We start from the raw sequence: 24,739 nt of genomic DNA, 5'->3' as shown, positions 1-24,739 counted from the left end.
CAACATCCAATTTCAAAATAAAGGTTAATAAGTTGTTTCATATATATGTAACGGTATAATTGCTAAATTCAACGAAATGATTGATACCAAGCGCGAAGATAAAAACATTAAAATTCACGTTTTTAACTTGTTAGACCAATAATTCTATGAACATATTTTAACGTTTGGGCTACTCGTTTAATTTTGAAAGGGTATGACCGGAAAATGTATGTGCTGCCCGAGATGTTCGACTAGCACCTGATCAAGGGGGACAGAGCAGATGATAAACAAGAAGGGACAGATTTTGTTCTACCAACCACATAGAATAATCGTCAGCTGAGGCTCGATAACACCCTTCCAGCCCCTATGCCAGACACGGCATGGCAGAGAGACAGGACAATGAGGTAACATTAGCGCTAATCTGTAACGTAGTACTGAAGTACAGGGAATTGGGGAACACATCATTGTTTGCATTATGGCATTTAATCCAAAAGTCAAAACTCCACAAAGTCTTTGAAAAGTGAGCTGTAAATAGCTTCAGTGCCCAAAACAGCTGTGCTGACATTTTTTCCTTTCTTCTTCGGGTTGCGTTGACATTTGGACGGATAGAAACTTCTGCTAGCTGCTCGTTAGCACAACAGCTAGCTGCCAAGCTACAAGTTAACATAAACCACGGGTAGTATCCAGCTAGCGTTAGCATTCCAATAAAGTTTGGAGGTTTTTCTCCTTGTCTGATCAGCCGCATTGTGTTTAGACAATCAAAACGAACCAAAGACGATCAACCAGTTAGCCGATGAAACGACAGGCCACGCAGGGGTGGATAAAAACTGCACCAAACTAGCTGAAAGAAATAAAATCAATTATTAGTCAGCTTATGTAGTTTTATAGTTTCAGTTATTATTCATGGTTGACGTTCTGCAAATGAGCTATTAATCAGTTTGTTGTACGAGTAACCCTTTAAAAATCGGTTTGGATTAATAAAATCTTAACTTGACATCATACACACTAAATTTCAACTTGCCAAAGTAGTAAATGGAGTCTGGTGTTTGTAGAGATGCTAAATCGATTGGCTATCAACAGCAAACTTACTAATAAGCATTGTACTGCTCAAAATATTAAATAATTTAATTCTAGATTATCAGGATTTACCTGGAATCCTCTGCTGATCATTTAGTCATGTGACCTGCTGAGGGGCTTTATATCTTCACCAGCTAATGAGCATAATAACGTTTTGGTGCAGGGCAGCAAAGCTCTGAGCCGATCACTTCATTTTCCTTCTGCTTTTTGTTATTAGGTGGAGGACGCTGACCAGATCTACCTGCTGATGAAGGAAGACTATCGCATTTCTAGGAATGTGCGTCTGGCGTGGTTCCTTGGTAAACTTAACCAAGTCATCTGGCCAGCCTCAAAGCCTGAACTGGTTGGTTAATCTTGCCTTTCACTCTCTCCTCCTGTCCTTATGGTAGCGCAGCAACACAACACCAGGACTTAAAAGTGGTTAATGTTATTAGCTGATTGTATTAAGTGGCATGTGGATGCTAGTATGTTGCTGCTTTTAAATTGGTATATGGTATATACCAAGTAGTCTAAAGAATCCATTATATTAATGACATATGCCTACAAGAAGTACTAGTTGTATAATAATAATGTTGTACAAATTGCATACCTTTATTTTGAAATGGGAAAAAAAGAGTAAAACAATAATTTTTTTCTATGGATAATACGGAATTCACTTTAAGCTAGTACGTATGTTCTTGAATCATCAGAAATAAGAACAATGGTCAATGGGTCTACAAAAACAAAGGATTAGTAAAATAATGAAAGTTTTATTACTGCAAACATTTGCATCCTACTTTATAAAGTGATGTCTAATACTTTGTATGTTATGCACTTGCCTTTATAACCACTACTAGCTGAATGTGCATTAAATGATATGTTGATGGGGAAAAGAACCACCTTGTTTCAGTCTTTTTGCTTTTTTTTACCATAAAGGGATACAAACTTTTTTACTCAGCCATATGTCAGGAATGACCAGTTTTACGTTGTAGCTGTCAGAAAAATGTTCTCACGTTGTCATTACATCATGCTTTAATATGTCGAGTGAACAAGACACTCGAACCCCCAGCAACCCAACATATATCCAAGTCGCTGGGGTTATGCTTAAGAGTTTACCTTTCAATAGACTAATCAGCTGCAAGTTTCAGGACATACATATGAAGGCAATTCTACGTGGCAACATAGTTGACTTTAATGAACTCTAATGATAAATAACTAGTTTAAGTAGAATCTTTTAGAATGATAGATGGACCCAAAAAACATGACCGGGTTTAAACGGGGCATTTTGCTTTAGCTGTGCCCGTTCTTGCGTGGTGCGCACAGATCTCGGCACAGGCAAAACTTGCCCCAACACCTGCTCACGTGCTGCAGCGTTCACAGAAGTTTGCAGCATTTCATTTCAAAATAAAGGCTTAGAAATTGTTTCGTATACATGTAATGGTCTAATTGCTAAATTCTACGAATTCACTTGAGACCAAGATAAAAAGATTGAATAACTATTCACTGATCCCCTTTTTGACCCACTCTAAATTTACAGCTCAACTCAGAGAATGAACTGGATTTACTAAGCATCCTACCTAAAGGATGGCAGGCGGATTTAACTCCCACCACATACCCATACATGTTGATGCCGTCCACGCGGGCCACCTTCCTGGCCCGGAGGTACCGCTTCATCATCGAGCTGGACCTCAGCCCTTCCACGGGGATTGTGGTAAGACTCTTAACGTCATTCTGTATTTTTTTTCCTGAAAGAACATGGCCCCTACATATTGTCTGAAAAGAGTGTGTGTTTCATGGCAGCTGGTAGTTATCTTCAAATCTATAATATGTACATGATATTCAGTCATGTTAGTAAATCAACATGACAGAAGTGTTGGAGATACAGCCTTAGTGAATAAATGGGTATAAAATCCACAAGTAGAACTCAATACATATACGTATGATGGTGAAAATTAAAGACATTTCCAACTTTTGCTGCAAAAACTATTCTGATCTATTTTTATGAAACTACTGAAACTGACCAATTTCTGAATGTCAGCATCCATGCAGTGTTCCACTGTCATTCAGAAACATGTGACTATATTAAAGCTTTATTGGCAGATAGGTAGCAAGAAAATGCCGTAGAGAATTGATAGATTTTGGGGTATTTCAGTGTTTTACAATGATATGTTTCACTTTCAGCAATTAATAATGTTCCATTTACTACGTATGTTAGATAACATTTTCTAAAACTTTGGAAATCCACATTTTTCTATTCCTAATACATTACAAACACAGCGCTGCAGATCCTTTCACATATTTACATTTGTCAAACCCAACTCAATCTAAACATCGGTCATTTTAATATCAATTTCTGCCTTGCAAAATCATTCACCATTTCACTTGAGTTTCACAGCTCATTACCATTCTCTCATATTATTCCTGTTTTACAGCTGTTTCTGCTTAAGACTTCTTCTTTTCCTTTCACTTGTTCCCTTTCAGGTGTCGCCACAGCGAATCATGTGCCTCCATCTAACTCTGTCCTCTGCATCCTCTAACTTCATGTCCTCTCTAACTACATCCATAAATCTCCTCTTTGCTCTTCCTCTAGACCTCCTGCCTGGCAGCTCCAACCTCAGCATCCTTCTACCGATATATTCACAGTTTCTCCTCTGAACATGTCCAAACCACCTCAATCTGTCCTCTCTGACTTTATCTCCAACACATCTAACGTGAGCTGTCCCTCTGATGTCCTCATTCCTGATCCTGTCCATCCTCGTCACTCCCAAAGAGAACCTCAACATTACTAATCTTGGCTACTTCCTGCTCCACACCAGTCACCTCTTCTACTCTTCGTTCCCTTTCATTTTCCTCGTTCATCAACTCTTCAAAGTTCTCCTTCCATCTTCCCATCACACTCCTGGCACCTGTCAATACATTTCCATCCTTATCTTTAATCACACTAACCTGCTGCACATCCTTCCCATCTCTGTCTCTTTGTCTGGCCAACCTGTACAAATCCACCTCTCCCTCTTTAGTGTCCAACCTAACATACAAGTCCTCATATGCTCTTTGTTTGGCCTTTGCCACCTCTACCTTCACCTTACGCTGTATCTCCCTGTACTCCTGTCTACTCTATTCAGTCCTCTCAGTGTCCCACTTCTTCTTAGCTAACCTCTTTCTCTGTATACACTCCTGAACTTCCTCGTTCCACCACCAAGTCTCCTTGTCCGCTTTCCTCTTTCCCGATGACACACAGAGTACCCTCCTACCTGTCCCCCTGATCACATTAGCTGTAGTTTCTGCTTCCGTAGAGAAATTATTTATTAATGTGTATCTGAAGCTTGTTTTGTCCTCTTTTCTACAGGATGACAGCACAGGAGAGATGATCTTTGATGAGGTTTTTCGCGGCTTGTCAAGGTGCCTGGCTGGTCTGACTCAGCCATTTAAAGTCCCGGGAACTGATCAGCTTTTCAAACCTAAGATCTTTATCACCATCTTGGCATATTCATCAATTATTGGCCTCACTTCTCATCAGGTAGCTTACTTATATTTGCCTGTGAACTGCAGATGTTATTACAGATCTGTGACAGCTCTGATCACTCCTGCAGGTTTTAGTGCAGGGCTGCCAGCTGGATAGAACAGACCTCGATGAGTTCCTGCATCACATTTATCAGCAGCTCAGAGCAGTGGAGAGCAACATTGCAGAAGTCCTGCATCGGCAGCATGAACAGGCAAGTGCACATCTTGTGTAGATGAGAGAAGATGCAGATAAAATGAATTTTTTTTTTAAATGATAATGCTTTGATGTGAATTTGTTCTTATCTTTAGCAATAATAGCCGTATCAGCCTTTCTCCATAGAGGACTGCAGATATTTAATATTTTTATTCTGCTAATAAATCACTGAGCAGACTAAAAAAAACAATGGATTTTTCCTACTAAGTCCTGTGTTTGTACCTAATATGCCTCTAGAGCTTTATTATTGTCAAAAATATGAATGTCTGAAAAAAAAATTAGCAACCAGAAATTGTGATATTTCAGGCTGATCAAAATGATGGAGTTAGGGGTTTCCTAAAGCTAAAATATTGAGAGATGGACTAACTGGTAATTATTGTCTTTCATAGAAGATATGTTTACATCAAGGAAAAATGTAAATAATTCACCCCTTTTTCTTATTTATAAAAAATGTCGAGTTTTGAAATGATTTGCAGTGACATAAATAATATTTGAGCTTCTAGAACTATGGTGCCTTTGAGAGCTCAGTGCACTGTAACATAAGAAAACAGCTCCAGCAATTTGACAACATCAGCAAAAAGCAGAAGCGATTACAGAAACCCACTGCAAGTAACTCGGATGACAATGGAACCATATAGAAAGCTTTACAAATTGTTTAAACGTTCCAGTGACATCATTTAGACACATTTACTTGTGCTTTCTGTATGTGCTCCCTGAAAAACTTTTCTGGATCAGTGATATTTGCATCATTGTTTGGTTGTGAATTATTTACCCGTGTTGACAAATTGATTAATCTGTTTTCTTGATTTGCCTGTGTTTCATCTATTTGCATAAAGCTGCAGTGTGTTGAGCTCCGCAGGCCACTGTAGGGCATAGTGGTCTGTACGCTGTCATAACTCTAATTACCTAGGCGGCTGTCTCTTTAATATCCTGATAACAGCCTCTGACAGAGGAACACTGTATTCAGTGGGTCTTCGGATTAGACTTTGTGTAGTGACTGTGCACAAAACAAGCATGTGAAGTTCTGCCTGCTTAGCTACCAGCCTATTGTCACTATTAACTGTTTGGTGTAGATAATCATTGTTGTGTGTTGATGGCCAGATAGACTAATGCTTTTGTGTCCTGTGCTTTTAGCCTGTGGAGCTGGTCCAAAGCTCAGCTCTCCATAGCAACAACCAGCCCTACAGGAAGCAGGGCATCTCTATGGTATCAGCTGATATGGGACTAGTCAGCATGGTGCGTCAGGGCATCCTGGCCCTTCAGCTACTGCCCCCAAACTCCAGTGCAGGTAGGTTTTCCTGAAGAATTTCTGAGTTGCTGAACTGTTCAAGCATCCTCTCCATGCCCCTCTTGACTGAACAGCTGGCACACCTTTTCTGCAACCCGCTTACTTTCTAGTCTGGAGCAGGTACACAACACCTGCTTTTATTGCTTTTATTGTAGAAAAAAACAACATAATTTGTATTAAGATTCAGCCATACAGTACAGGAAAGGTGTGTTTAGTCATAACAAGACAATATGCAGTTTTCTTTTAAATGATTGATGTGAAATGTGAAGGGTTTTTTTTCATTCACTTGCTTGTATTTTGTAAATTTGTCCGTTTGTTTTCTGAAGTTGAGTTGTCATGGCGACTGTATGACGGCGTTATGCATTTATAATGGTAATTGCCTTCCGTCCAACGGCTTGGAGAAATTACTTTTTTTTTTTTTAAAAAGTATCAATTTATGCAATTTCATAAGTAAAATATGAAGTTAGTAATTGAACTTATGTGTTTCAGGTATTATTGTAATCACAGATGGAGTGACTAGTGTTCCTGATGTAGCAGTGTGTGAAACTCTGCTAAACCAGCTTAGGAGTGGTACCATTGCCTGCTCCTTTGTGCAGGTAATGACAATAACATATTGATGTTTAAAGCTTGGCGTTTGTTACTGACATAACATCAAAAATTTCAAAAATACAACTTTTTTTTTTTTGATATCTTCAGTAAACTGTGTCAGTAAACAGCTTGTTAAGAATTGCTAACAAATAGTCCACCAACAGTGGACAGGGTTATTTCTCAGCTGGTTTTGTAACATTGGCTTCTTGCATTATGTTTGGTACCGTTCCAGGTTGGTGGTGCGTACTCATATGACTGCAGCTTTGGATACATCCCCAACGTAGAGCTGATGAAGTTCATCTCATTAGCCACCTTTGGTTCATACCTGCCCAGCTTCCCTGACGTGGATCTGAAAAGCCAGGAGATGAATGCCTACCACAAGGCCTTTTTAACCTACTCCTTCCTGAAGACCCCTGAGTCCATGAACTCTGAGTATTTCTGTGGTGAGATACTGAAGAAAATCTGAATTTTGCAAAAAAAAATAGTATAGTCCAAAAAAGTGTAATTCAGTCCTTTGGGAAAAAAATCATAAATGCATTGGGCCTATTAATGAGCCTTGGGAAATGTGCTGATTTTTGCATGAAGCTTTTGTAATTTAAAGTTTTTCTTGTGTCTATTCCAGTTGTATTTATGCTTTTAGACAATTTAATTTTTTGTGGACTTCATTGCCGTTTTTTAAGGAAAAAACATATGGAATAGACTCACTGATGATCAACATAAATACACCGGTAACCAACTTTTTTTTGTGTTTTGTAGTGTCCCAGCACAGACTTTTTAATGAGCACCTGGTATCAGCTAGTGGAAACCCTGCTCTGGTTATGAGAAGGAAGAAGCACACAGAGAAGGAAGTCCATGCAGATTTAATCAGTGTGGTGTCTGTGCGCCTGAGAGAGGGCTACACTATCAGAGAGATCAACCTCACCAAAGGTAAACGTCTGTCTCTACATGTGCAATAAAGAAGTGCTGGACTTGTTGAGAATGGCACTGCTGTTTCTTAAGGTGGGACTCAGCTGGAGGTGAAGCTGGTGCTGTTATGGAAACACAACATGCACATCGAGTACCTAGCAGCTGCCTCCTGGCCACTGGACCCCACAAAGAGAACAACAAGGGTGGAGGTGACAATGGAGGGAAGCTACGACATTCTGCATGACATCAGCTGCACCCAAAGGAAACCCATCACCAGTCCGTACCGCACTTCTGTGATCCGTCGCTTCTGGAACACGCTGCAGAGGTACAGCATGTGTATATGGAGGAATAAAGTGGGATTTACAACATAAGAAAAAAACTACGGATTTGGCAAATTTTCACCATCATATATAATATTAAATAATGATGATACATTTTAATGTAGATTTTAATGCTCGATGTATTGTTTATGGACCACATGCACTATGTTTCCTTCCAGCATCAACCAGACAGATCAGATGTTGGTGCACCTCCAGTCATTTAATTCAATTCCTGAGAACTACACAATTCCTGAGAGCACTAAAAATGGAGTTCCACTCTTCTACATCCCTCCTGGCTCTACTACTCCAGTACTGTGCAGACTTTTAACTGATAATTCAATAAATGCGTTTTGAAAGATTTACATATTCACTGGGAACTAGCAGGCTCGGAGTTTGGAGCCATAGATGCAGCTAAAAATTAGGGAACCAGTGGACTATAACATTGTGGGTTTTGGCGAGATTGTAAGATTTATGAAAAGGCATAGTTTTTGTTTTAACATCATAAAGCTAGAATGAAAATAACGACGACTTCTGTATATACTATATTGTTAAGAGCCTTGTTAGCTCTCTACTGTCCTTCTACTTGTGTGCCCTCTTTAACAGAGGTGTCTTCTCTGTTTCCAGGTCCTTTCCTTGCAGCACAGTGGCTCCAAAGACTCTTCTCAGTCTCAGTTTGCTTCGTACTGGAAACCCATCCTCTCTATGGATGCCAACTTCTGGCAGAGATGGCTGCACATGCATCGCATAGCTATCATCCTGGAACATGACATGTGAGAATTTAATGGTTTTAATATATATCAGTTTATTTACACAGCTTAGGTAAAAAAAAAAAGAGATTGTACCAGTTAGACTATTCAGTTCAATTCAACTTTATTTATATAGCGTCAATTCACAACAGAGTCATCTCAGGGCACTTTACAGAATAAAGTCAAATATATAAAGATGTATAGAGAGAACCCAACAATTCCCCCTTGAACAAGCCCTAGGCAACAGTGGAGAGGAAAAACTCCCTTTAACGGAAGAAACCTCCAGTAGTACCAGAACTAATTTCTTTAAATTTGTTTACAGATTTTTCACTTAAGCATCTGCTATAGTGGAATTTTCCCCTAACTGCTATTAAGTCCGTTATTGTAAATTCAAATGTTATTAGAAAATGGTCAGACAGAAGAGAGTTGTGAGGAAATATTGTTAACTTATCTGCTTCAATTCCATACATAAGGACAAGGTCTAAGCTGTGACTGAAACAGTGAGTGGGTTTATTTACATTTTGGGAAAAACCAATTGAATCTAATAATGAATTAAACGCAGTGCTCAGACAGTTACTGTCAGCATCTACATGAATGTTAAAGTCACCCACTATAATGACTTTATCTGTACCAAGCACTAAATCAGATAGAAAATCAGAAAATTCAATCAAAAACTCTGAATAAGGGACTGGAGGACGGTACACGATAACAAATAATAGTGGTTTTTGAGTTTTCAAGTTTGGCTGTGAAAGGCTCAGAGTAAAGCTCTCAGATGAGTTAGACTAGGCAATGAATATGGCTTAGACTGATGTAAATTACATTTCACTGTACCTTTATGGTACCTGTAAATTGGCATCTTAGGTGTCTATAAAGATTGGTGTAGCAAGGTTGTGTTAATCTCAGAAAACCCCAAATTAATTAAACCCTGTGCACCAAATTCCACCTTAGCGGAAAAAAAAACATTTGAAAAAAAAGATTTAACCCCAGATACTGCTTTGACAGTTGTGCCTATGATGAGTGTATGTAAACCTTTATTCTTGTTTTATACTTTATGTATTGAGGTGTGTTTCTTCTGGTGTGTCAGTCCTTTTATCATATGAATAATTTGTCTCTAGGCCTGTCCCCAAACACCTGCACACAGCTGGAAACAACGGACGCTACAGCACCATCCAGTGTCGCATCTCCCACTCTGCCCTGACATCACTGCTGAGGGACTGGAGCAGCTTTGTGCTAGTGGAAGGTTACTCCTATGTTAAACTCATATATAGGTGAGACAGCAGAAACATTTTTACATATTGAACACGGCATAATGTGGTGGGAGAGGATATTTTTTTATTTTCAGTTTTAAAATGTTCCTTTAAAAAATGTCATAATTACAAATAAAGTGCACTGTTACTCTGGCACTCCAGTACAGGAGGCCAGTTCAGCCCTCACATTAACGTGGTACTTACTAGTCTGTCTTAGGTGAACAGGTTTTCCGTTCTGTTCAGAACAGGTTTCTACTTTAGACTGGCTATTCACTGCCTTTATCCCAATGTTTCCCCTGCTGCCTCTTCATCAGCACCTACATTAGCCTGAAACTACAGATATTAACTAGAAAAGGCAATTTACCAGGAAATTACATGGGAGAGCTTAGTCGCCTGGTAGAGGCCGACCGCTCACAAGCTGCAGAGAGTGGAGGCGTTGGCACATTCAAAGCCACAAATGCTGAAGATAAATGCATACGAACAAACGGAGAAAGAAAGAAGATGACAATAAAAGTTAAAAAAACAAAAGTCCAGGAAAAGTTGAATTCAGAAAAGAAGAAAAAAGTTGAAAGTAACAATGGAGGAAGTAAATAAGTAAAAAAGTTGCTATTAAAAGTGTAAAGAAAAAAGGAAGGAAGGAACTATTTAGAAATGAAGGGACCATTTTAATACTGAAATAAGTTGAAAAGGGCTTTTAATTTGAAAGTGTTTTTCCTGTTTGTGTGTGTCTCCATTGTGTATGTTGAGGGAGAAAACTCAGGACACAGCTCTGAGGCTGATCACATGATCTTATGCAGCTGTGTCCGTTACCATGACAATGACTGCTGCCTGACTGTGAAAGTGCTGAGATTTTGCCTCACAAAATATGAAAAAGTATTAGTCCTATCGAAAAAATTGTAAAACTGTGAGATGCAAAAGGTTTCAACGAACACTGTGATGTACTTTATTTGAAGATACTCCATAAAATGAAGGCGTGGTGGCGATTTTAAAACAGCCCCCCGTTTGTGATTTGAGGATAATTTCAGAACCTCTGTTATAATGGGCTCCAATGGGAGTTTCAGACGGCACTCTCTCTACTTCTGGACACTTAGAGAAAGAACCGTAATTCCTGTAACTATGAGAGTTACATTTACTGAATGAAGACAAAGATAATAAAAAAACGAAAAAAGTAACAATGGAGGAAGTAAAGTAAAAAGTTAAAATTAACAGTGTAAAGAAAGAAGTAAAAAAGTAGGAAGTTGAAACTAGGATGGGCATTTCCTACAGAAAATGCGTGTGACTGCTGAAAGCCAGCTGCTGCAGCTGCTGCAGCTGCTGCAGCCGTCGCCGAATCTGCAGCTCTGAACGTTGTAGAAGCAACAGCACTCGAACAAAACAATAAAAATTATTTTTGGTTCGTCCAGCGGAGCAGTAGAGGCAACACTGTAATATATAAAGCATTTCATCATGGGGCAGCTGTCCACAGAGTTTCATCATGTTAGCATGTGTAATTTTTGAGATATTGAACTACTTAGAAGTGACAGCACATGAAACAATGAAGTTTTCAAATGCTATTCACCAACTTTCCAGCAGATGGCAGCCTGTCCAAAGAAATCAACTGTTGCCATCTTGCCCTCTCAACACTAATGAAGTTGTGAAGATAAGATGATCTTGCTTTCGCAGTCACACTAATAATTATAATAATAATAATATTATCATAAGTGTGAGATCGGTGTTACAGCTCTCACACTAATAACTGTTAACACTAGTTAACAGTAGCTTCCCTCTTATAGCAAGAGTTGTTATGGTTGCTCGAAAATTGGAATCTATCAGATAGATAAGATTTAAACCAACCTAGTGCAGTTCCTTTAATTCCAATTACATGTTCCAGTCTCTGTCATAAATTGTTATGATCAATGGTATCAAATGCAGCACTAAGATCTAACAGAACAAGTATAGAGACGAGTCCAGTATCTGAGGCCATGAGAAGATCGTTGGTGACTTTTACCAGTGCTGTTTCTGTACTATGATGAACTCTAAATCCTGACTGAAAGTCTTCATACTAATTATTCCTGTAAAGGTGGTCAAATAATTGTTTTGCAACTACTTTTTCAATTATTTTAGAAATAAAGGGGAGATTAGATATTGGTCTGTAATTAGCTAAAACACCTGGGTCAAGACAGGGTTTTTTAAGTAATGGTTTAATTACAGCTACCTTATAGGCCTGTGGTACATAGCCTGTTTCTAAAGATAGATTTATGATATCTAATATGAATGTATCTATTAAGGGTAAAGCTTCCTTGAGCAGCTTAGTTGGAATAGGGTCTAGCAGACAGATTGTTGGTTTAGATGAGGTAATAATTGAAGTTAGCTCAGAGAGATCTATGGGTAAAAAGCAGTCTAACAGGGATTGGGGCCTTATTGAGGATTCTAACAATGTTGTACATGAAGATCTATCTGTAATATTTGGGGGGAGGATCTGGTGAATTCTTTCTCTAATAGCTACAATTTTATTCATAAAGAAGGTCATGAAGTCATTGCTGCTCAGGGTTAAGGGAATAGTAGGCTCAACAGAACTATGGCTCTTAGTCAGCCTGGCTACAGTGCTGAACAGAAACCGGGGGTTGTTCTTGTTTTCTTCTATTAATGATGAATAATATGCTGTTCTGGCATCACTGAGAGCTTTGTTTTTTATACTTTCCTAAACTGGGTTTCTTCTAAATTAGTGGAACATCACTTCTAACGTGTTTCCTGTTTTAAGTTGCGTGTTTGTGAACTATACCATGGAGATCACCTCTGCTGGTTTACTGCCTTCATTTTCGGAGGGGCAACACTATCGAGTATTGTACGTAGTGAGGCTGCAGAATTGTCAACAAGATAATGTTACTACTGCACAAGTAGATTAAGGTGGCTACTTTCCATTGTATTGCAATTCCATACGTAAGGACAAGGTCTAACGTGTGACTAAAACAGTGAGTGGGTTTATTTACATTTTGGGAAAAACCAGTTAAATCTAATCATGCATTAAACGCAGTGTTGAGACAGTTACTGTCAGCATCTACATAAATGTTAAAGTCACCAGCTATAATGACTTTATCTGTACTAAGCACTAAATCACATAGAAAATTCAAAAACTCTGAATAGGGGAGTGGAGGACGGTACACGATAACAAATAATAGTGTTTTTTTAGTTTTCCAGTTTTAAACTCTCTTTGTCTACATTCAACAATGCTGACTTTACAGTTTGACACTTGAAATACGCACTTCCACCATGTAATGTTTGTCAGCTACCATACAGACACAGCATTACAGACGGGGCGACACGCTCGTGGCATTGAGCTGATACCTACGTATCTATAACTTGATCCAATTCTAACATTAGGACACTTAATGTAACACAGACTTAATTAACCTTACTTCTACATTTTCTTTTAATCAATATGTCAAAATCAATCTCTGTCCTCTTGGGGATTGCAGCCCTCAAGAAATCCACGAAACATCAAAATGCTTAAAGATATAAGATATTTAATTACTCTAAATTCACCCGTTTCTTGTGAAATGCATGATAATTAATTCTTCACTCCACTTTTAAAAGTCAGTAATATCAGTTAATCTACTTAGTGCTCATGTCCACAATTTGAGTCCAATTTGCTTAAGGGTTTACAGCTGCTCTTTAAAACTGACAATTCATGTCACTTTGAAAGAGGATTCAGTTCCTGGTAAAAAGATAAATAAAGTCTTTTTTGACAGTTCGCCTGACCAGCCTCCTATCTCCTTCTACCTGGTCCGTCTCATCTTCAAGACACCCTGCATGGTGCTGCGTCTGGGCTTCCCTATTGGTACACCAGCTCATGTCAGAAACAAGGTACTGCGAGTCCAAGGCAGGGACACTTATACAAACCAGTGTTTCTGTAGCACATCCTACTCTGACGAAAGTTACATTGTTCATTCAGTAACCCATCATGTTGTTTGTGTTTGTCATGAGATTGTTGATGAGCTGCGAGAGCAGATCCTCAAACTTCGGTTCCCTCATCGCGTTCAGAACAAAGAAGCGACCCCCAAGACTAAGAGGAAGGTTATTGGTCACCCATCTCCATCCAAGTCTCCCTCTATCCCCGCTTCCAAGCCTGCACTCTCAGACAGACCCTGTGTGGTGGTGCTTAACAAGCCTCTGGAGAAGCTGCTCATAAGGTCGGTGATTACATCATCACAAATAGCCAGTTGTGCAGTATGAGAATTAAAAGTATTGGCTGCAACTTGCTATGACTTCAAGTTAAGCTAACTGCTCTGCAGGTATGAGAAGCTTCCACTGGACTTCAGGACTCCTTTCATTTTCAACATGGAGAACTTTGTGCAGCCCTCCAGCAGTACTGTGCCCCTTAGCATGGTGGCCAACCGAACAGCTTCCTCGACCCTGGCCTCTCTGTCCCGCTACTTCTTGCACTACCGGTGGGTGTGGGCCGTGCAGAGCAGCCAAGGACCAACTGTCACCATGCAGGCTGTTGCCCACATCTTGTCCATGCTCTCTGAGTGAGTTGACATACTTCCCATTTGTTTATTTTTTTGGGTCGATTTCTTTATTTTTATTTTTTTCATTTTTGATGGACTATTTCCTTCATCAAACATGAAAGTTAATTTTTAATGATTAAATGAAAGGGGGATTCAAATATTGGCACTCATTTTGATCATTTAGTTCATTTCACTTCTCATGATGGATGAACATTTGTAACATCTGAAAGTACATTATAATTATTTTAAGTCTAAGTTTAAGTTTGTATCTTCTTACTTTTAAATGACATAGAAGGGAAACCAAACACTTAACCGTGCATATTAATTATATCGGTTTGCATCCCCCCTTGATAAATGTATAAATAAATATTTAACTTTAATTCATTTTTGATGAAGAGAATTTTGTACCAGCCTACAGCCTATGATAACTCGGACAAGTCTTACTAGTAACGTTCTCTGGTAGGATCTGTGGCAGAGAATTGTCTTTCCCTGTAGTTTTTACACCACTTTTCTTTGCACCACCACACCACTTTTTTCTTTGAAAAAACAAAAGTTATTTTTTATGCTTAACTGGCTTTTCGCCAACTACAGAGGCATCAAATATGAGAGGGGATTAGTTTGACAAATGTTTAGGTCTCTGGCTTCTGTTCCTGTGGTTAAAGACACATACACACACACACACAGTGAATTGAGTATTTAAACAATGACCGACACCTTTGTTGATATGATTATTTTTTAATTTATGGCAATCAGAAGCACCTGGAAAAGTGATATTTGGACATCCTACACACAGATTATAAGTGTATTTGATAATACTTTGCTGAAAGCTGTCTTATTGTTTGATGTACTGTTGTTTACTTCGTACTACATGTGTACCTGTCCTGATAAGCTGAACAAGTCAAGAAAACCACATATGTTTGGTAAATGTGACATAAGCTCTCTTGATATTTGCAGCATCCGCCTCTCAGAAGGCTTTCACTTTGCTGCCAGTGGGGAGGGGATTGTAAACATGGTGATCGAGCTACCAATGAAGGTAAAGAACAGTAGGACAGAAAATGCACGACGTCTGTTGGTCCCAGCACTGCACAGAAGACCCCAAGCAAAACTCTTCAGCTCAGTAATCCCACGATGGTGGTCCGAGCTACCAACTCTGCACACTTCAGCAATCTCACTCCTAAATTTAAAAAACTGCTGAAAACAGAACTCTTCCACATCTTCCTATGCACTTAAATCTATTTATAATAGGGGGGAAAAAAATCCCTTTCTGCTATTTCTTGCACTTACATCTCATGAAATGTAAAACCTTCTTCTGATAGGACTTTGCTTTGATGTTTTCTCCTTGACTTAGATTTTTGCTTGTTTTGTACCTCACTTGTAAGTCGCTCTGGATAAAATTGTCTGCTAAAAGTAAATGTAATGATTATTTTGTTCTATTTGCAACATTTGGATAGTTGAATGTAACATCACGTGACTAATGTTTACGTATATGTTTTAATAGGTTTTATTTCTGTCCTCAGGGCATGTCAGGAGATACAGATTGTCACTCTTGCATTGTTCAGTACATCCTCTTTCCACCTCATGCTACCTCTACTAAAGACAGGTACGACTGGCAGTAACCATCTGTATGGAACACAGATTAAATGGGGTGATTTGCCACAGTTAAAGTTGTCTCAGCCTTTCTTTGTAAGATGTTGCTGACTGTCAGGATGTTGGTGGTGTCAGACAGTTTTTCAAATTCTGTGGAATCCAAAACTCTGTAACTTTTTGTTCCAAAGGACTCTTTGCTCTATTGAGCAGACCTTCAATCTGAGTCAGGAAGTTGGAGACCAATAACAGAACATTATCATAAAAATGAACATTGTAGTGTTAACTTGGAGAACAAACATTTTTTATGCACATAGTAAAAAGCAGTGGGTCTAATATGGATCCTTGTAGAACACCTGTATCAACTGTCTAGGAATTTGATTTGAAACCATTAGCAAGGGATATAATTAATATTATTGCATATTTCTCATGCACGGTTAATTCAACTGTAATGGCTTTATATGATATGTTTGCTGCCATTTGTCTTTCATGGGACTCTAGCTTCTCCACTGATGATGACAACGACACAGAAGTGGAAGCTGTAGACATGGACACAGAGCTAAACCTCGTGACTGAATGCTGGGTAGAACCACAGAGTGGTACAGTGATGAACTGCATGGACCATCATCGCCACTTCCAAGGCCTCAAGTACCAGGAAATCCCTCAAGCAGTATGTATAACGTTTTAATACACCAGCTAGTCCGAGAAGTGTCTGTCCACACACTAACACATTTCAAGCTATCGTTTTGTGTGAGATCTGTTATCAAGAGTTTACATCTCTGCAAATATTCTAGTTTATTTTTTTATTTTTTATTTTTTTTTTTATGTCAGGGTATTAATGTTTAAGAATAATTAGCTATGTTTAATGTTGATCTGTTGCTTTGTTGCAGATTTTCCCAAGGGATCTGGCCTGTATGTCCACCATGATGACCTTTGAGTATCTGAGCCAGCTGTGTCAGAATAAGGACCAGGTCTGCTCAATACCAGCTGGCCTTAAGGATGAGAAAGGTAACACAACACTAGACTCTTCAGGATATTAAACCTTATTGTTGCCAACAGTTTGAGGAAGTGTTGATATTGGTCAATCAATTATAATTTTGAATTGCTGAGTGTCTGTAACTAATTGCAATTAATCGCAAATTAATACAACTATTTATCTCTTCAGAATTTGCTGTAAAGGGTCATTTTTCAAGTTTTAACATTCTTACTGTCATAGTATTGGAGACATGATATTGTTGGTACTAATGTCATCAAGCTGGTTAGCTGACAGATAAGTGACCATTTATTAATAAATGTATACAACAACAAAGCCACATGTAAATGTCCCTTATCCTTTTATATTTACAAAATAAAAAATGTCATTAATTTAGATATATTTGTTGCATTTATTCATTTATCGTTCTTACATTAACACATGCATGGAAAGCTGTTATTTCTTCCTGAGAGTTCCAACACTAAGGTCATGTTTTTAAAAACACAAAATTCTAACTCATGCACCCCTTCATAGAATGTTATCAAAATCTGTGTAGTGCTGAGGATTTGTGAACTGAAGGATGAGTTTGTTCTATATGTGCAGGAGAAGCTCTGGTCTCTGAGGGCAGTATCCACATGGTTCCTTTCCAGTTTGACCTGATTCAGCTGCTCCCAAAATGCCAGCAAGTGGAACTCTTCTTCCTCACGTTCAGTACAGGTGCCATACAGTTCATCTGCACACATTACTTCAGCTGTGAGATTAATACACATCACACATCATAAGATAAATACTATTTCGATTGCAGTTAACAGAGTAATTAAATACAGTGCAGTATGATGTCAAGGGAAAGCAGAAAATCTTACAATTTACTTAAATGGTAATTTCATTGAATTTCAACTGGCTTGCATTTGTCCTAATTAGGGAAGTACATGAAAGTAATTACTATTAAACCCCCCTCTGCTTTCCCTATATTAAAATGTCTAGCTGTGAAAATCTTCCATATGGCTGAGTAACTCCTCCTGAATATCTCTCCTTGATGACTTTTTCAGCTAGAAGCAGGGGAACGTTTGAAAAGCATTCATAGATATGTACTCCCCAAACTCAAACGCAATGAAGCTAATTGAAAATCAGTAAAGTCACCATTTAACAAACAAAATAAATGTTGCTCATTGTCACATGTTTGTACCATTTAGAGATGGAGACCGAGGAGCAGATTCACAGCCCCCACTGTTTGCCCAACGAGCTCTTGATCGGCCTCTTCCACAGCAGCTTGGAGCAGGAGCTCAGTGACAGGGAGATCCCTTTAGCTGGCAGCGACCATGTCGCCTTCATGCACCACATATTAGAGCGAGAACGAGACGGCCATGTTGTGCCTTTCTCCTTGCCTGCTATTAAGGGTTAGTACATGTTTGTACATCTCATGTCAGCTATTCCTTGAGCCAATGTGTGTGAAAGCTTAGTTTCACATTAACAAACCCACAGGTCTTTTAGATGATGACCTAAAACACCTGTGGGTTTGTCTCTTCGAATGTAACTTTTTTTATGTCATCTCTTATGTTGTGTGTTTTATCAGAGGAGTGTGTGAAGCCTCCAGAAAGACAAGACACTATGACGTCATTCCACACCACTGGCAGTGGTAAAGAGGTGATGGGATCTACCAGCACTTTACAGGTAATCCATCCATTAAAAAAGCCTTAATGCACATTCAGTGTTCAGTCATAATAAGTTGTGTTGAGTTTGTGTACATGGTTTCCTGCATAGACATTATTAGTATTTCCCACAAAATTTGTCAGGTTAGTCAGCATTTGATATCTTCTGCTGCCGCGTAGCCTCTGTTCATTTGTACTGTGTATTCTGCATCTTTGGCACAAACATTTCTTTAAGGATGTTCAATTTCATATGATTGTTATGTTACAGCAGCAGCTTGTGACCATCAATTAGGCCAACACTCAAAAGTGTCTGTCTTTTCAACGCTCTTTCTTTTGTTTCTGTAGTTTCATACTCATCTTTGCAAAACATCCAATTGTAGAAGACATTTCCATTAATGATTGTATCTGTTACTCTACTTAATCTTGGGAAGCGCAAGTTGTACTGAAATGAAAACTGTCTTTGGCAGAGTTTCAGTAATGCAGACCTTGTGGATGAAGAGCCATTGTTAGGGGCCAGTAGCTGCTCTACACCACAGTGGAGGTGCTACGCCAAGTACATTAGCCCCCAGCAGATCCTTCTCACCTTCCTCCCTGCTTCCTTCACAGGTACCTTTTGAGTTTTATTAGGTGTCACATAGAGATGTCCCCATCAAGTTTTTTAATATCTCGTATTTGCCAATACAGTTAAATTTGACATATTTATTTTCACCTTACGGTTTTAGAGCTTCTTGGTTTGACGATATAATGAATGAATGAAAAGAGTAACTGGGGAAATGTGACTTGACACAATGTGTTCCTGTAGAGTAAAGATGTTGTACTGCGCTGGACTTCCTGGAACCTCAGTACAACTCAATTCACATAAGGTTCCACATCAGCATTACAGAGTGGAGCATTTTCTTATGTAAACAATATTCGAATGCATATCACGAATTGTCATTTTAACAAGTAAAGGCAGCATTACATGAGGCCAAAAGCAAAAGGCTACAAGCTAAAACTTTTCTAGATTGATATTTGCTAATGTCAAATAGCATCAGAGCATCTTCCCAACCATCAGTCACTCATACGTTTTCATTCCTAAACCTTCAGAAAGCCTTGGGATCTTCGTGTCACAAGGTTTTCGTGACTTTAACCATGTTCTCTACATGTAAAAAAAATAAAGTAAATGTGCTATGTTGGTTTTGCAGATGTTCTGATGTTGATGGCATCAGGGCTGGAGGCCGAACCTCAGAGTAATGTCAGCACACAGGAGGAAGACACTCTCACACCCAGCAACAAATCTCAGGCTGACTCCCTGTCTGGCTCCACCAGCGGCTTGGAAAAATCTGAGTCCGGCCTTAGTCTGGCCAGTAAACTTCGAAGGAGCTCCAGCAGTGGACAGGTCTCTGCTAGGTCCCCTGTGTTCTCACCTCAGTCTGAGTACCACGCTGGGCTTGGTGACTCTCTGATCCTGGACGAAGATAGCTGGGACAGCAAGATGTTAGAGACGGAGGCTCAGACCCTAGGCACAGGTCAGTCCAGTGCTCTTTTCCAAGGTAGTAAAAACCATTTTGGTGTAGTCCAGTCTAAAATGTGTTGGGCATTAAATGTTTTATTCATACACGAATAGACCATTCGCCTCTGGGGTGTTCATCGTCTGTCTTCAGGTCAACGATCAGCTTTTCTTTTTTTTCAGTTGTGGGTGAAAAAGAGGGAGTACAGTTCTCTGAACCACAGACGGCAGATTTCCACATCAGCTTCAGCAGGCAGGTTTCCCAGCAGAGCACCAACGACAGCAGCCAATTAAAATGTCCAGTCTATGTCTACAACTGCTCTCTGGAACACCTCAAGGAACAGCTGGTACACCCCAACTCTACCCGTCAACCCAGGGACATCTTCTTCAGGTACTGGGCTCACCCTCAGACAGAAAGACAGAGGCAGGGTGTAGGTATTGAAAAGCACACAATTGGTCACCATAGGAAAGGATATGAAAAGGTCACAGTAAAAATCATGCCATATAGTCTAGATTCTGACTGATGCATTGAGTTTCTCACTCCAGACACATTCACACATAGGGGTCCAGTCAGCAAAGTTCTAAATAACAAGTGAGCACGGCTGAAAATTTGCATAATTACAAACCTATTATATTGCCAACATCCTTTTGTTAAAGGATAATTCCCAATTATTACAACTTGTTTCTGTAGTTGTGGCTGTCATTGCTATTGCCAGTGGTTTAATAATCACCTGGGTGATTTCTGACCCCCCAGTGAGATCACATGAAAGAAGTCAGACTCTAAGCAAAGCAAATAAAATGCCTTACAGTTGGGATAATGAAGTTTTGAAATGGGAGATGCTGCCAGTTCTACAGGTGTTTTTCCTCTCATCAGTGTTCCTCATCCAACATGACCATATTTCAGTTTTAGGTTTCAGTTGCTTGTTAATATTACAATATCCATAAGCCACAGACAGTCGCCAGAGAAGACAAATCACTGTTACATTTGCCAAAAAAAAAAAACAGGGTTGTTGAGTTTAGTGCTTCACGATATATTGTTTCAGCAGCATCATTGCAATGTGTACATGCAGAGTATTCACATTGCACAACATGTGATATCAGGTGAGACAAATTATTTCCTAAACAAAACGAATGATGTTATAAGTGGTTTCATAGTGAGTTAAAAAATGTATTAAACTACTTTATTGTAGTTTAATACATAATTTATTGTTACAACAACAAACATCTCCCCATTCATTCAAGAATGATCAGTTCTTTCCAAATTGAGTTAATCAAATCATCTTGCGAAAATTCCAGGACAAGCAGCTGAGTGAAGCTTGAGATAATCACACAAATGGACCTGAAAAATCCTCTTAAAATGAAATTTGACCACTGCTTGTTTTAGATTTTGTACAGTTTGTGTTCTTCCTGCATTTTCGCTCCAAAGCAGCATTAAAAAAAACATCAACAAAAAAAAAAGATATACAGTAATAATTTGTAATCCATGTCTCCAAATTAAATCTGAGAGAAGTTAAATTACTTTTCTACCTCAATTATACGAAGATTTCCAGTAGCCAGATTTCCACGTAAATTCATTCTTTGATTACCTAAAAAACAATGGTTATGTTTATAACCTCTCTTCCCTGAAGGACAGGAACTAGGTACAACACAAGTGTGGGACATTACCCCCTCATGAAGACACCTTTAGTCATGCCGTAAAGGCTGGCAACCTGTGGTGACATCTGTGCAGCGCCGCCTGTCACAGTTGTCCTCTCAGTTTGAAAGCCACTCTTCTCCAAGCTCAGCTGGGAGTTGGGGCATCAATGTGTTGTACAGGGAACAGACGTTATAGACACAACCACTGTTTCCCTTTCATTTAATTCACTCGGTACAACACAAGTATGGGACCTATTTTCACGCTTCGCTGAGCAGCCCTCAGTCCCAGGGACAAGATTCCCAATAGCCCCTCTAGTGCATCATAGACCCAGCAGAAAGAACAGAATGACCCACTGAAGGCACTGTTACATCGAGACACTAGAACCGAGCAAAACCGGACCGAACACAGACACCCCTTTAAACAATGGCCATGACGTTGCCACGGCCCTGGTTGAATGTGCCCTCACCCCACAGGCCCAGGGGACACAGGGTGCAGAAGTCCTGGAGCTCATGAATATAGAGCTATAAACTGTGGAGATAACTTTCGCTACATTAGCTGCATTAAGCCGTAAGATAACCCTTAAATCATCAGCTGCAAACTGGGTACAGGTCGAATGCACGGACAAAGCCTGGACATCACCAACTGTCTTAGCAGACGGCAAAGCAAGAAGAAGTGATATTTCTATGAAAGAAATTTCATATCAACAGACTCAATTGATTCAAATGGAGAACTGCAGAGGGCCTCAAGCACCAACAGGAAATCCCAAGTTAGACTTGACTGCAGGTCATAAGCAGCGTACCCCCCTCAAAAGCCCACTGCCAACAGATAAGCACCAGCTGACATCCCTTCAAAACCAACAGGGCAAGTATATATAGCTGCCAAGTACACTTTAATGGAACTTTAAGGAAGGCAAAACCTCCACCATAAAGCACTGGAATGGAAGAACATCACGTTTCTGACACCACTGCTAAAAACAATGTGGCAATTTTTTGAATATTAACCTCTAGTGGACGAGGCCCGAGAACGGAATTGTTGCAACAACATTAGGGGGAGGAGCCTTAGTCATCAGGTTGGAACTCTCAACAGGTAAGCGTGAAGATTCCACAGTTCAGGACCAGGTCCAGGAGACCAAATGGCAGCTCTAGGAATTCAAAAGCTGTTCCCTCAAATGCGACCCTGACAAACAGTCTGTGGCCCGGATAAATCGTTAAGTGAAAGTATGCGTCCTTTAGATCAGCTGTGGTAAGCCGACCCCCAGGCCTATTGCACTTTGCAATTGCCTCAGTGTCAGGATCTTAGGGGATCAGGTATTTGTTTAACACTCGCGGATCAAAAATGGGATAGTGCTTCCCCCTCTCCTTGGTACAACAAAATAGCATCTATACCAACCTGAACTCGCCGCCGTATGAGGGACCACCTGTATCGCAGGAGTATCTATCTTCCTCTCGGAGACCAGCTGCAGCATGGTCAACACAACTGTGTTGAGTATTGTCGCGAAGCATGGTGGCTTTTTTCTAACTGCTTTGGAGACTGTGTAAGGGAAGTGCAACACTTTTTGGGGCTGGTCCCTTGAACAAAAGATGGAAGCCTCTTCAGTGGCAATGGAAGAGGGGCAACAGTGTTGAAGCAACCCCTCCTCCTTTAGGCACCCAGTGAGGAGGACTGTATTTTCCTTCTCGTCGTGTCCAAGTCCTTCTGGTTCCATTGGTGGCAGATTAACTACCCCAGCTTTCTCTGTTTCATCTAAATCTCAATACTGCCGTCACCTAAGTATATGTACTTATACTAAGTATGTATAAGAGCGATTGTTACAGCAAGAAAGGTGTTTCCTGTTTTAATACAGGCACATGGGTAATGTTTTCAGACTGATTCCACTTGACTTATCCATTAATCAACTAATTGTATCGGTTACAAATAATTACGATGTGTAGATTTCATTTTCAGTGATCTCATCACAACATCTTAAATGAATTAGCCAGGAGAGAGAGTGTAGAGCCACTTGTCAGCTAACATGAGGGAAATGATCAGCAAAGCTGCACAAAGAAGAGTCAAGTTGTAATAAACATGAGTTATTCTTTAACTGAATTTCCCAACAACTGTATGACATAACTGAGCCTCAATGTTTGTTAGAAATCCATTTGTTAATGTGTGTGTCTCTGGTTATCTTCACGGGTGAAAATAGAACTCAAGATGCTGAATCCTGGGAGATGTATCAGCAGATGAATTTCAGGTAGCACTGCTCCATTCTGTCTCTCTGCTCTACCTCACTCTGTGCTGAGGTGCTGTTCAGTTTCCTCTGGACTCCTCTGAGGAGCTGGGGCGCGCTTGTCCTCTGTAGAGTGGGAAAGTGCTGCTTTTCTAATACTGCGCACTCCGAAGCCATCTTCCCTTTCCAGACGTGTCTCTGCTTCCTCATCTCAGGCTTAAGTTTGCTACACACAAACACACACACACACACACCGTGGGTGTGCTGTTGCTGCTCAGTGAACACAACAACCAAGTCTTTGACGTTTGAACTGGGGGTTGTATGTGCATTATTATTGGGTCATATCACTGTTTTGGGTGTCACGGTTGTTTGGTTTGGTTTGGTTTGGTATGTTTCTTCGTAAAGCAGGAGGGAGGGCGTTGCCTTGCTTATGTCACTGCTGGTCACTAAATTGGTCGTCTTTGGGGCTTGTCTGTTTTTTCTGCTTATTGAAGCTGCATGAATTTGCATTCTGTTTACATTTTAATGGATCAACTGTGTGACAGTGGCCGTCATACAAGTCACTGGTAGTAGCTGCCACTGATGAAGTCACTCACAATAACCACTAAACTCTGCAGTTCCCCTCAGTTCTGCAAAGCCTTGTATTTCACAACAGGTTGTGAGATGCTGTCTTTTGAGCTCATCTTCCACAAAGGGCCTAAAAAAGACTTGTGTCGCAAGATTTATTGATGATGCCTAACAGTTTTACTTTTTATGATTTCTGTATTAGCTTTGTGTGTATCGGAACGAATCTGACAATAAGACACATATCAGGGGATACAATTTGATCTAATGTTGATATATTGTGCCATAATTTGCAATTTTCTTAAA

At 39.7% G+C, this 24,739-nt stretch overlaps 2 protein-coding genes across 6 annotated transcripts in view; one reads left to right on the top strand and one right to left on the bottom strand.

Moving 5' to 3' along the window:
• Positions 1–24,739, bottom strand: part of hyi (hydroxypyruvate isomerase) — a 237,436-nt gene that overhangs the window by 74,383 nt on the left and 138,314 nt on the right. The gene's annotated exons all lie outside the window — the stretch shown is intronic.
• Positions 206–24,739, top strand: part of szt2 (SZT2 subunit of KICSTOR complex) — a 90,984-nt gene continuing 66,450 nt past the window's right edge. For 4 of the 5 annotated variants that reach the window (XM_067514524.1, XM_067514527.1, XM_067514528.1 and 1 more), the window contains exons 1-27: positions 206–383; positions 1,274–1,399; positions 2,573–2,746; positions 4,382–4,552; positions 4,626–4,748; positions 5,885–6,038; positions 6,528–6,634; positions 6,859–7,069; positions 7,383–7,553; positions 7,626–7,857; positions 8,032–8,161; positions 8,477–8,622; positions 9,714–9,866; positions 13,574–13,688; positions 13,809–14,014; positions 14,117–14,353; positions 15,287–15,365; positions 15,850–15,932; positions 16,418–16,586; positions 16,807–16,924; positions 17,493–17,606; positions 18,083–18,286; positions 18,463–18,560; positions 19,006–19,144; positions 19,723–20,046; positions 20,211–20,418; positions 23,846–23,893. In XM_067514524.1, coding sequence (XP_067370625.1) covers positions 360–383; positions 1,274–1,399; positions 2,573–2,746; positions 4,382–4,552; positions 4,626–4,748; positions 5,885–6,038; positions 6,528–6,634; positions 6,859–7,069; positions 7,383–7,553; positions 7,626–7,857; positions 8,032–8,161; positions 8,477–8,622; positions 9,714–9,866; positions 13,574–13,688; positions 13,809–14,014; positions 14,117–14,353; positions 15,287–15,365; positions 15,850–15,932; positions 16,418–16,586; positions 16,807–16,924; positions 17,493–17,606; positions 18,083–18,286; positions 18,463–18,560; positions 19,006–19,144; positions 19,723–20,046; positions 20,211–20,418; positions 23,846–23,893 — 4,064 coding nt within the window. In that variant the 5' untranslated portion in view covers positions 206–359. The remainder of the gene's footprint in view (positions 384–1,273; positions 1,400–2,572; positions 2,747–4,381; positions 4,553–4,625; positions 4,749–5,884; positions 6,039–6,527; positions 6,635–6,858; positions 7,070–7,382; positions 7,554–7,625; positions 7,858–8,031; positions 8,162–8,476; positions 8,623–9,713; positions 9,867–13,573; positions 13,689–13,808; positions 14,015–14,116; positions 14,354–15,286; positions 15,366–15,849; positions 15,933–16,417; positions 16,587–16,806; positions 16,925–17,492; positions 17,607–18,082; positions 18,287–18,462; positions 18,561–19,005; positions 19,145–19,722; positions 20,047–20,210; positions 20,419–23,845; positions 23,894–24,739) is intronic. The other variant, XM_067514526.1, reaches the window with a different exon arrangement.

Source organism: Channa argus, chromosome 8, assembly GCF_033026475.1.
Source record: "Channa argus isolate prfri chromosome 8, Channa argus male v1.0, whole genome shotgun sequence".
NCBI lineage: Eukaryota > Metazoa > Chordata > Actinopteri > Anabantiformes > Channidae > Channa > Channa argus.
This window is presented reverse-complemented; position numbering and strand designations above follow the sequence as displayed.